Here is a 17,843-nt window from a genome sequence, read left to right on the forward strand (position 1 = left end):
TTCGTTATGGTATAGGATTTAAATGGACCAGATGAAGTTTCTTTGAGCATGCAAGACATGATAGAAATTCGACAAGTGTTAGATACTGGAGTGCCAAGAAATATAATCGACGTAGTGGCATCGATTGATTCGTTGACACGTAGTTTCAAGGACAAAATTCTTTATGAACTTGACGAGCAGTGTAGAAACCTCTGTATGAAAAGCGAACCATCTGTACTACGGAAAAACAGTTTCCACGATATGGCTTCATTTGATTGGCCAAAAATTGCATCTGAGATGTCTAGTCGTTGCCCATTTTTACTTGAGTTGCTCCTCACAGTCATGAATATATCTGAGGATGAATTAAGTGAGTTTCTTCCACGAATTAGTGTTTGTTACTCAATTTTGATGCAGACAAGGAATCGAGAGCTAAGTTTGGTTCAACGACTGAACACTGTATTGATGACGAATGGAAACGCAAAGAAAGAGGTATACTATATATATATAAAATATGCATATACAGTAATTGTAATTATAACCGACACCATAGATACAGACCTTACCTGTGTTCACAATTTCTAAAGAAATACCATAAAGGCTGTTTTCCACTTACGCGTTTTTCATACGCACGCACATAAAAGTCTAAATCCTTATACATGTTACCTTTGAAAAACTAAATGAATAAATCGAAGGAACTTAATGCATATTTTAGTATGCATTAGTGTACCTAGATGTTAAATAATAAAAATTTAAAAGCATTTAAAATTTTCCGTACGTGTACGTTCTTATAAAAAACGCGTAAGTGGAAAGCAGCCTTAACTAGAAAGCAGCCCTAATACGTGTTGCGCGATTTTTATATTTAGTTTGATTTTAAATAAAGTCAAGGGAATTAAAAACAAAATTTTAACTGCCAGTATTTTACAGTAATATAGGTTTATATTGACTACATGACACTTTTCTAAATAACCGATCGGTAAAAAGGATTAAATTGCCATTCCGGCATTCAAATTGCCCAAGATAACGTAATGAAAGATTATAAAGCATTTTAACATTCTCATGCCAATAACAAAATCAAACTGATTATGGTTTTACTCACTTTCTGTTTGAAGTTGTTAAATTTAGATAATATTCTCTAAATGTCAACCATGCAGCAATATGTAATAGCAAGTGTCATGCATGATCACGTTCGAGGAACATTCTTGTCTAAATATTTTCTAAAAATTGTTACAGCTCTTCAGACAATTTCAAAAAATGGGTTTCTCTTTATCACATCAAAGCAAGACAAATCTTTTAGACATAATCGGCAAACACTTTTCGGACAGCATCGTGGAAGCCATTAAGGATGGTAAGAGGTTGCAAGGAACTGGTGATAATTGGGACATGAAAATTCATGTTCATGATATGCAGTCGTCCAATCAAAACCAAGATCTTCATTACTTTGCGTCTAACCTGATCGTGGAAAGAGTACCATGCGAAAATTTGTCAACAACGGTTCCTCATAGAGATATCGAAAAACTGCCAAATTCAGTTTTTCTACTAAATGATGATGAAGAAATTAAGTTATGTGAAGATTTCAAAATTTTGGTTGGAAGAGTCCTCGCCTCTTGTGTTGAAAGTTTGTCATTTTTGAACAGTGTAATACCTGATCATATATCACATAAATTCCAAAAAGAGATGTCTACAAAGTCCATTATCGTTCCTCTTCCCATGCAGTTAAAAGATGAAAAGAAGTACAGTGAGGTCGTTGACATCCTGGATTATTACGAGAATGAGCTGGAGGACATCTATACTAAAGCTGGAGTCATTCAAAAGCCAACCAAACAAACGAAACAGAATTTGGCATCAATTGACGGGCAGTCGTCCAGACCAGATCAACCAGGGCCACACTTCAATAAATTAGATGAAAATGACCACATGAAAGCTGTATCAGTTCCATTTGGAGGAGATCAAATGACCCGCGTGAGATTTGCTGGTGCAAAAGACTTGCGGGCAGGATCACATACAGCAAAGGCACGACTGGATCACTGCAGTCCATTTGTTTCTGAGTTATTTCACACCAAGCTGCAGGTATATAAAAGTAGAAAGTCAAGTAATTATATATAGTTGGTGAAAGATCATTGACATAGCCCATAGCTAACTTGATAATTGGGGTATACCTATTCATATACATTCATGTTTTGCAGTAATCTCTTTTGAAATTGATTACCATTGATAATCCATAAAATTGCTTTTATCAATAAAGCAACTATTTCATAGGACACCTTGTACCTAATAGGCTGACCTGTTTAATAATTACAGAAATAACTGCACCATGCCCCTGAACATTTTATTCTTTCTCTATGTGTGTTGTTTATAGTTTATAAGGGTTTCAAACACAGATGAAATATTAAACTATATAATGTACTGTACATGTATGTTCAATATAATTTTGTGTTTTTTAGTTTGTCTACAATCTCCTTCACAACTCTGGTTCTGTAAGAGAAATTAGTACCTTGAAATACTTCAGAGAGAAATATAATCGATTAAATGTGACACCTCAAAAGGTTACAAATTAGTATGAGGGTTCAGAGCAGTTCTTATTGAGTGTTGGGAAAGCATACATTCTGGAAGCTGCAATGGAGTTTTGGGGACTGAAAGATGTGAATGGTCCTCCAACAAAACACCATACCACCACATGGAATCATGCATATGAAGAGAGAAAAGAAGATGGAATATTTTGACAGAGTCATCAGTGCATTTGTTGATGAGTTTGTTATCCCAGACCCTGAGAAAGAAAACCCTAATACAATTTTGTTAGCTACAATATGGTACTCTGCCATCATAATGTCATCTACTAATTCACCAGTAAGGTGGGTTTAATAACAAGATTAATTAAATTAATGCACAATTGTGCACAATGCTTGCATTGATATTTATATAATCACCATGGTACTATTAATATTTAATAATATTTTTAACTAATATTTTTAACTAATGTAAGTACTTGACCAACAAAGTTTTATCTTATGTTTGCAGGTTTTATGGTTTAAACATAATACAGTTAGCTGTCTTCTTGATGCAACTTATCGATACATGCAAAGAAGGAGATGGTTTGAGGAATAACATCAACAAAAAGCTATTACTATTATATTTCAAATCAGCAAATTCCCATAACTACGCCCTGGAAATGTTCACAAGTATTGCCCAAATTGAAGCTATTGCATCAGAGAAAATGGCACATAGGCTCACATGGGGACGATTTGTAAACTGGCATGGCGGTAAAGGAAGGAATATTTCTTGTGACATGGCACAAGAAATATGTAACAGAGTAAGCAAAGTTGTCATTAAAGCAATGGGGCCAAATAAAACACCAAAGGCCATCATAAAGGCATCTAAAGCAGCAGCTGGTGTTCAGCAGATTGTAAAAAGAGTTAACGAGATATCACACATTTCAAGAGTGTCAGAAGTGCACAGTCACAAAAGTTCGACAGAAGATGAAATGATGATGCTAAAAGATTTGAGAAAGATAAAGCCATTTGAGAGGAAACCAGGAAGAAAGCATACCCATTTTGAAGAAATTCAAGTTTCACCGACTAGTGGATTAGACATGAAAAACCTTTTCATTTGGCTTGAAAAACACAAGAAACTGATTGCAATGGGTCAAAAATAATTTGCATGTCCCGCAAGGTAGTGGCATTACCAGTTGGTTAGTATTAAATGAGAAAGTATATACAGCTACGGAGCTACCAGATACTTCATGAAAGACAAAAAGTAAACCAATTCTTGACACATGTAAATTTATTTGTTCAAAGGGTCTTAATTTTGAGTGCAGTCATACACATTTCAAATTCAAGCCAGGAAAAGTTGAGAAACATGAGTCAACTATTGGTCCTCCGGCAGGAATCAAACCTACACTTTTGCGATGCCAATGCAATGTTCTTAGGCACACTGAGCTAGAGGTAGCTGACAAGAGCAAGCGTGGTCAATGTGTATTTAAGATGATAATGCCGAAAGCAGGTGAGCGTAAATGAATTATGATTTTGTGGCACTTCACTCAATGTAGAGATACAAATTAAGGGACTTAATTTCGAGTGTGTATAATTCCACTCGAAATTAAGAACCTTTGAACCTCTACAATCCTTGGCGGGTCTAGTTAAGGCCCTTTATTTAGAAGAGAAATATAGAATGATTACGAAAAAATATGACGCTTTTCTATACGAGATAAACTGTTTATATAAAATTACCTTCAGCCTTCACGTGCTTCGCCAGTATATTAAAACTTGAGAACCAAAATTCACGAAACATTCCATTCAAAAATGAAAAATGTTACCCCATCAAATAACTTGTTTGAAATTGACCATCAACTGTAAAAAGCTTATTCGAAGCAGTAAAATTCGTCTCCAATAGATGTATACTAGAAGTTACTATCGCAAGTGAAGTGCTGCCTTGCAGAATGCGGTAGCCACAGTTAAGCCTAGGATATAACGTAAAATACAAAGCAAACTTCCTGACAGCGTGTCTATAAATTTGGAAATATTTCTTCATTACATTACATCACATCATATTACTCATTACTAACATTACACATGACATTACATTACATTAGTTAACATTACACATAACAACACAACAACAGAACACAATGGAGAATTCTATTTACATAAATTTATCCGACAAATAACACTGTATGTGTGTATTTTGTCCAAAGTCAAACTACAAATGCTTGAAAAATAGTTCTCTTTAAGTTGAAGTTCATCTCATCACATTTAGTATATTACTGCAATACTGGCATGGCTACTGCTTATACCATTAGTTCATTTGGATTACTTGATAAATTGTTCGTTAATGCTTTTGTAGTAGAACACTGTCAATAACAAATTAAATTACGTTTCTTTGGAACTACCAGGCCCGTGACCGCCAAATAAATTTGGTTCAGTTGCCCACGGATGCTGTACGATTGACAAGTAACAGTATACCGTACATGTCTCGTCGTGTATTACTATATTAACTCTTTTTGCGCGTAAAATCATGTTTCTTCACTTTCCTGCACGGATCATTTTCAAAAGATGAGTGTTTTCAGTTTGAACAAGTCAATAGTAATTCCAATGTTTTCGGCAAAAACCAGTGTCCAGTAATGCTATAGTGCTTGATAATCTAGTTGAACAAATTAAATGACGTTATTTCGAATTAGCAGGTCCATGACGGTACATGAATTTGGTTCAGTTGTCCAAAGATACCGTACGACCAACAGGTAACAGTAAACCGTACATGTCTCTTCCTGTATTACTCTTGTTTCGCGCTTGTTTCATGTTTCTTGACTTTCTTACACAAATCATTTTCATAAGATGACTAACACACTACAGTTTGATAGTGTTTTCGTTATTTACTGTAATCCAATTGTTTGAACAGTCTGGTTAAATTCCAATGTTTTTTGCAAAAACCAGTGTCCAGTAATGCCATTGTGTTTGCTAATCCAGTTGCTCTTTCATATTTCTATCCAGAAGTAAGAATCTACAAAATAAAAGAACATAATTTTTAGAATACACTACAATAGCCCTAGGCCTAGCCTAATGAACGTCGTAAAGGGGGAGTGAAGTAAAAAAAACACCATATAACGCGTTGATGAACATACTTTCACACATACAGTGGCAATAAATATACAATTGATATAAGATACAGAACACAGTTAACATACAGAATAAAGTGTAATGCGACATATAACAGAATTCCATGTCTAATTTCAAACTCCATGGTTTGTCAATTTAAAATGCACTGCTATTGGTAGTCAGTGCTAAACGATCTAGGCGGTTTTCTTCCTCAAGCCTGTATTGTAAATTAGCCGATGATTTCAAACTTGTTAATCGTTCATATGTCATGGGTTCAATGACGCAAGATGAAAGCGACTTCACTCTGCTTATGGCAACGTATGAAACTCCAGCAGTTCTTTCTGATTTTCCAATATCTATCCAAGCTTTTGGAAGAGTAAGTCCTTGGCTCTTGTGTATCGTTAGAGCCCAGGCAAGTCTCAGAGGCAGCTGTTGCCGCTCATGAAAACCAGTTTCTGACTGTGAGGAGACTGTGATTGGACATATTGGAACGCAAGATGGTTTGTTCATATTAAAAACAGGACCTCTCTCAAACTCAATAATGACCGCAATAGGCAAGTCAGGTGGTTGATGGTTGTTCTGATAGACAATATCAACAACTGTTCCAGTAGCTCCACACTTGACCACAAATTCATGGTTAACATAACTCTAGCACCTTTTGCTAGAAACACAACAGGTTCCAACCCAGACATATCATCTGAGGACATCTTTTGGCCAATGCAGAGCATTAATATGAGCAATTTGATGCTCAATTTGTTAGCTGTTCATTATTGTAATTTGCAACTTGTTCATTACTATAGAAGAGTCTAGTCTCTTCAAAGTCACATCATTTGATGGTTGACGTGTCAGAAGTAATTTCCAGTATCGACTGTTGACTCACCTTTGCGAAGTCGTCTCCTCTGAAACTGTATTTGTTCAGATGTCATACCTTGCACACGTTGATTTACAGTGAGCTTAACACTTTGTCAACATATGATATGCTTGATACCTTGTTCGCCAACAGCATTTGATGGTTTAGCATGATAAAGAGGCTTATCTGCCACTGGTGGCAATTGACCTGGATCAGTAGTTAATTAGTGATTTTCCACCAAATACTTTGTCATTATAACCAGTTGCTTGTTTGCAACGCTTGTCTATCCAACCAAAAGTAACTTGGCCAAGCATGGAGTATTCATCAATAATGATGTACCCAATGTTATTAACACTCTCCTGTAATCTACACAAGCTTTGTCCTGTTAAGTCTTTATTGCCTCTTGACCCTATAGGTAACTTTAACAGGGAGTGCACAGTTACACCTTTAATGTTATAAGCTGCTTTACCTGTGGTAGCAGCAATCACACATTTACTTTGCAAAACATTTCTAAGAGCATTAATAAGGTAACTTTTACCTGTCCCTGCAACACCATTTATAATTAGACATAATGGATCTTTTTCAGGTGATGTATCATCAAAATGAGACTTAACAATGTCAAAGGCAAGTTTTTGCATTTCACTAAAACTGTTTATGTCAACAACATCATATTGCTCATCAATAGTGTAGTCCTCTTTGTTTGTTTTTATCCAGGTTGGCATTTCATGAATTTGTTGTTCGGAATAATTGCCTCTATCAACATGCCAATCATATGTTGACTCTGGTGTTTGTTCAGAGTTCTCAAAAGGAGTGTGAAGGTCTGATAATATCATCCACTCTTCTCGTGTTACCTCTTGTTCTTCAGAAGGTTCATCTTCTGGTTCTTGACTTTGGATGACAGCTTGTAATTTGTCAAACCAGTCTGGGACATTAGATTGTCCATAAGGTGTTTGCAAGAATTGTTGCCAAGAATTGATTAGAACCTCGTCAGTTGGTTCTTGGTCACCCCACGCATTGTTTTGAGTTGTTTGCCAAGGTTTATACCTTAAGAGTTGATATTTACAATATAGTCCAAAATTTGGACCTTTGGGATTAGGAGAATACGTTGGGAATATTCTCGGTATAACATTATCTGGCAATCTTATCAGTTCATTGTTAACAACTTTATATGTTGTGGCAAATTGAACAAAATTCATATTCATGATATTTTGCGAACTGTCATATTGCTCACGATTAGCGTACACATCGAGAAGTGAGTAATCGGTGCATGACTCACCTTCTTCAATACTTGCAGTGTCACATACTCTACGTGAACTATTTAAACTAACAGGTATCACATTAAATGATGAGCTATGAAGTTTTAAAGACAACAAATGATGCATTGTTTCCTGAGCAGCATAATCTCGTTCACCAAGAGATCTCATAACTACCTTCTTAATAGCTCTGCGAGGATCAGTATTACTGTCAACATTTTGCATAATAGAGTTAAATGCCTGTTTCAATAAAGGTGACCTTGGTTCACCTTTAGCAACATATTTTGTGAGATATTCAACACAAGCATAGTGATCAATAACAACTTGAATATCACAATTTGCTCTCCATCCCTGCAGTTAAAGTTGTTGGTGATTATTTAACCTAGCATCGTTTCGTTTAGTCACAATTTTCCTATATTGTTCATTATCTCCAGAAGCGTGGATTTTTTCAAATTCTAACTTTGTCTGTGGGCAATTATCAAATGGGAAATGAAATCTACATTTCATTTCAGTCTCATTTGACTTTTTTCGTAGACAATAGCAGTACTACAACGAGTGTGTCGTTGAACCATATTTAAAAGATCTACATAATCTGATTGTTTTTCATGTTCAGGAATGTCCTGATGCCTTTTTTGACATGGATGAATCTCAGGTCTTATCCACATGTCTTTATCTGGTGGATTAGGATTTACAGTTGATAGTAACCAATCAGCATACTGACATACTGTTTCAGCTGCTTTCTGACCAGCTTTTATATCATTGTCTAACTCTGTTGAATCAGAACAATCATTCTCATCTTTAAATTTTTGAGCCAAGAAGCCTTTCAAAGCAGTTTGGGTAAGCTGACACAAGCCTGGGTCATTATTTAGTTTAGCAGTACCATGACAATGAATACTACCTCTACCTCGGTATTCGTATCTAAACCAGTGCCATTTAGCACCAAGTGTTTCATAAAGCCAATGTTTAACAAAGCTTTCCAATCTCTGAGTAAAAAACCAGTCTACAAGATGTGGATTATTAATGACATTTTGTCGTTTAACCTGACTGGTAGAATTACCAGCTCCACAATCATTATCAGCTTTAAACAGATCATGTAACTCAGGCCAATGCATGTCTGCAGAGGAAAAAGTGAAAAATAATGTTGGCGCTCCAACAATAGTTATTATGGCTTTGAGTTCGTCTCTTACTTTATTCCAGTAAGCATTAGTTCCAGCAATATTGCCGACATATCTGGACACTTTAGACATAAACACATTAGCATTGTTACCGGCAGCCATTTCTCGCAGTTCATCAATAGTGAGATGTGCTTCACTTGGATTTTGTTTTAAGAATATCCCACTTTGCTGTAAGATTCGCTTTCTTTGAATCATGTTAAATGCCCAATATGAAAATCGGGGATGATTGGCAAAACGGTATACCCAGTTACCATCAATAATCTCGGCAAATTTTAAAAGATGCTTTATTCGTTCATGAAAAGGGACATCTCTCAGGAGCCCTTGATTAGTAGGATCACCTTTCCCATCAGGAAATAAAGTTGGGAAAGCCATTGTGGCTAGATGTGATACTTGATACTCATTTAACGGTTCATTCTCAACTGTGGGCCATTCTATTGGCTCATTTTCAGATAGCTGATTTCTCACAGCTTCAATTTCTTGTTGCTGTTGTTCACCGACAGGTAAAAAACTACTCATTTCTGTTGAGTTATTGTAAACAATATCCTCTGATGGGTTATCAGTAGGTGGACCTACATCAGGGGAACAATTGTCATCAGAGACTATATCATCATCAGTCTCAACAGTCATAAGGTCTGATGGTACGCCGTTTTCAGGTAATGAATTTAATGCATCTTCATTAATTGGTAACTCAGAATAATGTGGGTTATTATTGATCAGCCAAAGTAAAGCATTGTGCACTTTTTCTTTTCGCACGGTAAAATTCTTGAATGTGTTGTCTTTACCATTAACCCTCACAATAATCACAGCCAAGTCTTTAGGGTATCTTGGCAAAGACTTTGCAAGTTCTGTGACATTTTGAGGCAAGTTAATACAATGCCCTGAATAACCTCGTTGACCACCAGGTTTAATGTAAACTCTCATGATAGGAAGAGCACGAGCAATTAACATTTCCTCAATCTGAGTTAAATTTTGCAAGTCATGTGGAACATGTGAAGGTATCATTGAATTTTCACAAGAAAATTTTTTAGGAGATTTTTTATCCCTAGAGCATCGTGAACAGACATAATTAGCAGCTGACTTCGATTTAGATTTTAATGGCCACACCTCTTGACAAATTGTGCACTGACTGATGGAATATTGAACAGATTTATGAAATTTAGTAATGTTAGCTTTTGCCCAACTTTGGCTATGGATACTTCCATTTTTTATAATGTCAAATTGTTTCAAATAATATTGCTGACTGACAATGTTGCTGCTGCTACTTTGTTCATGTGGAACTTGGTTTTTATTGTTTTCAGTAACAGTTTTTTCTGTTTGTTTTCTTTTTTTATATTTCCTAGCATTTTTTAGTCTAGTTTGCTTCTTGTTTTCAGTTTCTATTGCTAGTTTTTCTCTCTGATATTTTTTATCATTTTCTAGTCTGGCTTGCTTGTCATTTTCGCTTTCTGTAGCTCGTTTTCTTTTTCGATATTTTCTGTCATTTTCCAAAATTCTAGTTCGTTTCTCATTTGGGGTTCCATGTAAATCTTTTTCTTTTGCAGCTGAGCTTTCAAACACATTAGCGGTATTTTGATGGGTTATCTCGGAATTTTGTAATTCATGAACACTGACGCCCTTGACTTCAAAAGGTGTGACATTACCTTGTGGTACAGTATTTTGGAAATAAATTATAAGATTATTTATATCTGGAACAGAAACTAATACACATTTCCCAAATGGGTGTACAATGCCATATAAATCCCTGGAATGAGGATCAAAAATTTTGAAATTTCTGTCAGGAGTTTTCAAAATTGCAACAGTGTTGCAATCAATGGTCAACAGACAATATTGATAATTCAATTCAGAATTGAAAACAGATTATTGAGAGCATTCTCTAATGAATAGTGAGGTAAATTGTCAGTTGTCATAGACAAATCACCAGCAAATGGGTTACTGTATTGCAAATAATAGATCTTATCAAAAATTGAAACCATTTCAGGCAAATCAGTTAAGAGCAAGAAGGATTTATTAATAGAGGTGCTTATACAACTATAAAGGCTATTTCCAGCACACAATATAACATTCAAGAATGATGAATCCCATTCGTCAATATTCTTTAGTTGATTATGTAGAACTGCAGTCAAACACATAGCAACACACTGTTTGCCAGCATTTTCTCTAAAGTTTTTTTGTATTGCCTTGGCTAAAATCAGCACATATTGTTTGGCTTGGGTCAACGACATTGTATGTTGTGGGCCCAGGATTTTCTTCGACATCATTTGCCATTCTCAACAACAGTGGAACATACACAATGCTATACTGTAATATTTGAGTGAACAACATTATCACTTGTTTCAAAATTTTGTTCCAAAATAAAATATGGCGCTCAGTATATTTCTTTGTTGGAAAATAAAATATGGTACTCAGGTACCATATTCGTACCAATATTATTATCATCATAATTGTTAATATAAACTGAAATATAAATATCAACATTGGAAAACAAATGTTGCCTTCGAGGCAAGCGGAATTCTGTTTGATTTTTGTGTTATGATGTGCGCCAATTCGGGCACGGTATTGCTCGATTGTTACTCCCATTTATGAGAGATCAATTGCCAGTTCTTTCTTCAAACTATATAATACAACAGACTTTTACTGCCTGAGTTTGAGCTTCGTTTTGCGTATTCAATATACGATATGCCAACAGGCAAAAATTATGCCTTTGTTTGTATTTTATATTAAGCGAGCACCACGGCTTCGCTATGTTTAGTTTTATAAAAGCACAATGGCTTCGTTTGATTGCAAATAGTGTTTGATTCAAATGCTGACCAGCGTGAACACAATGGCTCTTGTGAGAACAAATGAACTCACACCACATATACCTATAAACAAAAAAAACAACATTGAAACCTCCTGGATAAATGTTCGCCAGAAGCCGATACTATTAAAGTTAATAGCACCATGGATAATATAAAAGGTCTTTTATACTATTCATGAGAGCACGTGGAGTCGTGGACAACATTTGTAACACTGAATAAAAAATCTAACATTTCCTTGAGAAATGAGAATTCAGACCTATATCAATTGACTAAGAGACATACGGGTGATCACAGGTGTCTTACCTTGCCAAAAGAATCTTTAGACGAACAATTAAATGAATTAATGTGGTAGAAATCGAGATATCAATAGAAATAATAGCTCTATAGCGATTAACCTGCAGTTTGCATAGAGTTCACACAAGTGGGGGGCAGCAGGGACAGCCGGTCGTGGTCGAACCGGAAGTCATTGAACACCCGCACCCATTTCTGGCTACGGCCTATTATATTGGCTATTATACAAGACAAAGTTACTGTATGGCTAGTTCAGGTACGTTATTACAGAATACTGTAAGTTATATCCTACGACCAGGCTTTAGAACTATATACTTGACCGGGTGCTTACTGTAAATTATGTTGAGGTTTTTTGAGGCCTGTTAGCTAGTGGCTCAATGAAAAGTCCATTTAGATAAAAATCTGTCGCAAACACCATTTACAGGTATAATTAACACTTGGTTTGATCAAACTGTAAACTCTGCTGCTAATGGTAGCATTGAAAGCATTGAAGTTTGATCTCAGGTAGACAATTAAATAAGTTGGAAAAAAATTGTACAAAACTCAACCTTTAATAATAACTTTATAGAAAAGTAACATGAACTAAAGAAAATACAAATGTCATTCCTGAGGAACATAGGAAATAGAAATTGTTGGCAACATATTGAGTTCTTGTTGTCACATACAATAAGTGAATAGAATTACCTTGTGCCATTAATTAATGAACTTAAGTAACATGAACTGAAACACAATCAATATCATTTGTGGACAACATGCATGTTATCAACAATAGTTTGAGTTTATGTTTTTATAACCCAATATTTAATGAACAAGTAAAATGAACTGATTAAACACAAACAAAGTCATTTGTCTCAACATACCATGGTGTTATGAACAACAGTTTGAGTTTGTCTTTAAAACTCAATATTATATATTTGTTACTTTAGAAGTGACAGAGTCAAAGGTAACAGAGATGTCCTTTTCTGCCTGCAAGATTGCTATGAGAATTTCATCTTCTGTTGTATCATTCAGGTCAACAGCAATGCCCAATTTTTCCACAAGCTGCTTGACATCATTGGGGTAAAATGAGAGCTTTTGCTTTTGTTCTGTGTTATCAACATTTTGGACCAGTGCTTTTATGAACCACTGTGTTGCACACGAACTAAGAACTTGGCTCATCTTGCATGATGTGCACTCACCAAGAATACCATTTGCATGTTGGTTAACACTCTTGCCACACGATCTGCAGGAAGGCTGCTTCAAAGCTTGCTGGATACCCAATATTCTGGCAGTCCATGTAATTGATGTGACCACAGACAAATCCTCCGCAACATCAACCAATGGATGTGTAAATGGCTCTTTTTCTGTGTGGGTAAACTTTTCTGTTTTGGCAGTGTTTAGATATCTGTCAGTCTTGGTAACTTTGACACGAAGATTCTTTAAAAGGTAGGTTTTGTTTAGTTCCAGAGATCCAACATAATCTTCCCATAATATTACTTTTGTTGATGAAGTTGTATCTCTCACAATAGCTTCTTGTTTTTTCAGTTTTCCATGGTGCTGTGTGTTGAGATATTTGATGCCTGATAGCTCAGCAACTTCGCCTTTGAGTGAAACAATTTGTTCCCCTGCTACATTTTGAAGGGAGGATATGTTGGGAATGAGCCCATCTTCATTGCAAATTTCAGTGCGTGGGAAGTCAATTTCATCAATTGGCAATGGTGTGATTTTTGTATACTTGTTAATAAAGATATCTTGGCGTTGTTTCTGATAATTTTTTATCTTCACTGGCGATTTCACTTTTTCGAGTGTTTTTAATTCAGTTTGCTTCTCTGGCGAGAAGCACACAGCTCTCACCAATTCCTCTTTAGTTTGGAGAATAAGATCAAAAAAACGCCTTTCACTTGTTGAAGCTTTTTTTACAGGTGACACTGCATGAATGTAACATGTAGCTTCAGAAGTAACTTCAGAAGAAGTACAACCTGTTGATTTGATAAGATATTTTAGCATATTTTCAGCAACAATTGACCTTCAATAGTTAATTAAATAATCTATAAGGCCATAATCAGACCTCTGAAAATAATCAATCGTGGTGGTAATGCCTCTCATAAGTGCACTTGCTAGGAGTAATGTCAAATTTTGACAAAACGACAAATCATGGCTGCAATGCCTATAGCCCTGGGCTAGTTTGTCAAAAACTGCGAGTTTCAGTTTGATAGTCTGGCAGTTAAATGCGTTTCTAAGTTTATTGTCCAGTCAGATGAGTAGTTTTGAAGTAAACCCAGAAATCAACAGTCAATTTATGCAAACGTAAACACGATCACCGACATCCAAACGAAGGCCATATTCATGCAACAAAACATGTTAAATATCTTCGTATAATTTAAGCCAATTTGGAATATTAACCCAGATTTGTTTATTTTATAACCTAGATAATATAATCGCAATCTTGTAATACACTGGCATATACTTTGGCGAAAGCAGACAGCATTCACACAAATACGGAAAACTTATAATGCGACCGGCGCTTTACGCCTGAGCGGGGTTGCTCGAAAAAGCAAAGCAGTTGTTTTACAGTTCACTGACAAAAAACCTGATATCACTTGCATACAAACAAATAGCAAAAAGCTATAATAATAGTATTAACAAAAAGGAATACAGCCAAGCGGTGGAAAAATTATTACTCATTACTGTGTTTATACATGTAATTATTTACTTGCACATTACAAAATAGGCTACCTTTCAGTAAAATATTCAAAAGTAAATCAAAGACTACAGCCAAGATTTATTACAGCCAAGTATTCCGCTTCGTTTTTATCTTGTTTTTATATCTTGTTATTCCTCGTATTTGCTTTTAATCCGCGTGAAAGTGAAGAATTTATGACTTATACATATAAATAACTACAAAATTATCATAGTTTCCATGGGTTGTTTTCCAGTGCACTAGTGCAGTACGCGTACACGCACGGAAAAAAATTAATGCAATAATCCATTTATAAGTTTCTTTATGAAATAATCAAACGAATAAAAACACAGCATTTACTTCTGTCAGCTCTGTGTATGATTCTTAAATGATTTTTATGATTTTAAAAAATGTATTTGTAATACCGTGCGTATACGCACGCAACGCACGCTTTATATATATTAAACGCTTTTATATCAATTAAACTAAAAAACCGTTTTCATAAAATTCAGCAGTATTTTGTCAATACTTACCAACTCTGGTCTGACTGGTCTCATCCATATCAATGCTTTTACTGCCTTTTTAGTTTACGTTTAAAGTTTTTATACAACCTCGTCCACGCAGTACACTGACATAAAAACTCCCCTCGTGGTCTATGAAAAAGTCGACACACATCACAAAACGTCATAAAAATGACTACGTCATCCGACAGAAATCCTTTAAATTCTATGTGATCGAGTTTCTGACGGCTAAACATAACTCGACAAAGGTCTAGGCACGAGTGAGAATGGTGAGTAAGAAATAGGGAGCTGCCTGCGGCAGCAATTATAATTTGTTTTGTTCGTGGCATTGGTTTATTACCCCCCGGTACGGCAATAGTTGAAAAAGGCCAGGCTACCAAATAATCCAAAAATTTTGGATTATTTTGAAATCACGTGAGCAGAGTTTGCCAGGGCTCTTTTCCCTCTTTCCCTTCCCTCCGCAGCGAGTAAAAACAACGTAAGAGCCCTGGGTATGAGGTTGCTGATCCATCAGGTTTATTCTTAAGTAAATTATAGTTGAAATGTATTGCTGCCAGGGCATGTCTACAGAAATGGATAACAATCTTTAAGGTTTGTGGAATATTCAGGCATAGATTTTCAGAGGGAAGCACCCCTCAAAGTCATTTGGCACACCCAAAAAGTTTTTGAAACCCTCAATATATACATATATATGTATATGTATAACAATGTGCATACTGTAAAAAATACAGTATAAATAACAAACCTGCAATACATCCCCGAAAAATTTGAACACAACCATTTTAGGGGCGAAATGATTTAAAACGGAATGAAATCCTTCCAAACTACTTGTTTGTGAGTGTGGAGATGCCTGTAATATTCCATTCTTGATGTTCTTTTTTGTCAGAGCTTTACATACCTCATCATAAACAGTAGAATCTGTAAAAATTACAGTTGTATATTAACCTGAATGTATGGTACCTCACTATTTAACCTTGCTGAAAATCTCATTCAACAAAATGTATTCATTGTTATCAATCCCACGGTTTCCAACTGTTCAGTACACTACATTATATTAATTTACTTCACCTTCAAGTAGCTGTCTGTGATGTTTTCTTTATGAGCACACCTGTTGAATCTTTGGTTGGGAAGGTCTTCATGTTTGTTAATTATATGGCTTAAAAACGATTCAAATTTGGCCCAAATAACTTGTCCATCACCATTTAGTGTTGTGGTCGCACACCAATACAAATGATTTGCACAGGGCTTAATCCATTCAAAGAGACATTCATTCCCTTTCTTCTTTGCAATTCTCTGCAAGATCTTTTGGATTTCTTAAACAAAGGCAAATATTATACAGAGTGATAATAACCATTATACTAAATCTTCTATGGTTTAAAGTATATGAAAATTAAAACATGCCATCTGTTAATTCAATCTTACTTTTTGTAAGATGATCAAAGATCAAAGTAGTGGATGACTTTGGGAAGTTTTTCTTTCATGTGTTTCTTTATTGATGTATGTCTATCAGAGATGAATTTTGTCATATTCAACTTCTCTAAAAAGAGAAATTCCATACACTTTTGAAAACCCAGATACTCCATGGCCTGGCTGCTTCCTGTTTCATTCCTCTGCAATTAAAAGAAAAGAACCTTTTAATTAAAAAGTAGAAAAAGCTTTATCAAAGTCTATAAGGTAGAAAACGTTTTGTACTTTCAATTCGTACCTGAACTAGGCTAAAGTGGATAACCTTAGATGTTGTATTACAAAGAATGGTATATGCACAATATTTTGCACTATGGCCCATACTATCGTGTCGACCATCCCCTGCTACTACAATGCCTTTTTCATTTTCCTTCTTTATTTCAGCCACTAACTGCTTTTGGTACTTTTCCCAGTGCATATATATCAAAGGAAAAAGTATTTCCTAAAAATACATGTATGTGAGAAATGTTAAAATATTTTAGACTTCAGTTTATTTGATAGAATAAATTTAATTGCTAGAATTTGGAACCAACTAATTGGTTGATCCAATTAATGAGCAAAATTAAAATAAACAGCCAAATAAGTATTGAAAATAAAAGATTTACTTACACTTTGATGACGGAAATAAGTGGATAATGCAATGCAAGACAACCCCATATGCTCAAAAATTCGCAAAGTCTTTGAAGGCGACCCACCAGCAACAGGATTGCAAATGACAGAAGGAAGCTTCCAGCAGCAATATTTGTACCAACCATATTTGGTTGACTGTCCCACACATTTGTTCCACAGCCCTGATTATGACATGTTGTTATCACTTTAGCCATTGTACCATAATGGTGTACATCAACAACAAGTGGATTGGGGCTTCTGCATAATGGGCAGAATTGAAATAGGAGCATTAATTGAGATAAGGATACAATGAATTTAGGTTCTGTTCGCATATTGTAGTCATCAGCTCTGAAAAAATGAAAATAAATATTATAATATTATACTGTATTATGATAGCAAACAACTTTTACACAGTAGGCACATATAGTTGGTTATACTACCCGTGTTCTTGGGATGAATATTCTCCTTCAGATTCTTCACCCGCTATCTCATGCTCATTAACACTGCTATAGTCAGGGATGCTGCTGTAATCAGGAATGCTGCTATAATCAGGAATGCTGCTATAATTAGGAATGCTGTTATAATCAGGAATGCTGCTAACTTCAGGAATGATACAAGTGCTTGGAGTATCACATGTTTGGTTTTCAGTCTCACAACCA

The 17,843-nt window shown here is 35.4% G+C and overlaps 1 protein-coding gene and 1 pseudogene across 1 annotated transcript; both read right to left on the reverse strand.

Moving 5' to 3' along the window:
- Positions 1-5,720: 5,720 nt before the first annotated feature.
- On the reverse strand, positions 5,721-9,790 carry LOC114518598. The gene is made up of 3 exons (XM_028538615.1): positions 8,255-9,790; positions 6,660-8,018; positions 5,721-6,182 (listed from the first exon to the last, which is right to left on the reverse strand). Exons 1-3 carry the CDS (start codon positions 9,788-9,790, stop codon positions 5,721-5,723), a joined length of 3,357 nt encoding a protein of 1,118 aa, XP_028394416.1.
- A 5,731-nt stretch (positions 9,791-15,521) lies between these two features.
- Positions 15,522-16,694, reverse strand: LOC114518599 (annotated as a pseudogene).
- Between the last annotated feature and the right edge of the window lie 1,149 nt (positions 16,695-17,843).

Source organism: Dendronephthya gigantea, unplaced genomic scaffold (genome assembly GCF_004324835.1).
Source record: "Dendronephthya gigantea isolate DGI-Jeju-01 unplaced genomic scaffold, DenGig_1.0 000011F, whole genome shotgun sequence".
NCBI classification, from domain to species: Eukaryota; Metazoa; Cnidaria; class Anthozoa; order Malacalcyonacea; family Nephtheidae; genus Dendronephthya; species Dendronephthya gigantea.

Excerpts from the sequence above, each read along its gene's own strand:
- LOC114518598 (XM_028538615.1), bottom strand. The coding sequence starts at position 9,790 with ATGTTAATTGCTCGTGCTCTTCCTATCATGAGAGTTTACATTAAACCT. Across the intron at positions 8,019-8,254 it reads ATGAAAAACAATCAGATTAT|GGATGGAGAGCAAATTGTGA; the intron begins GTAGATCTTTTA and ends CTTTAACTGCAG. Across the intron at positions 6,183-6,659 it reads CAACTGGTTATAATGACAAA|TGTGGAGCTACTGGAACAGT; the intron begins GTATTTGGTGGA and ends TTTGTGGTCAAG.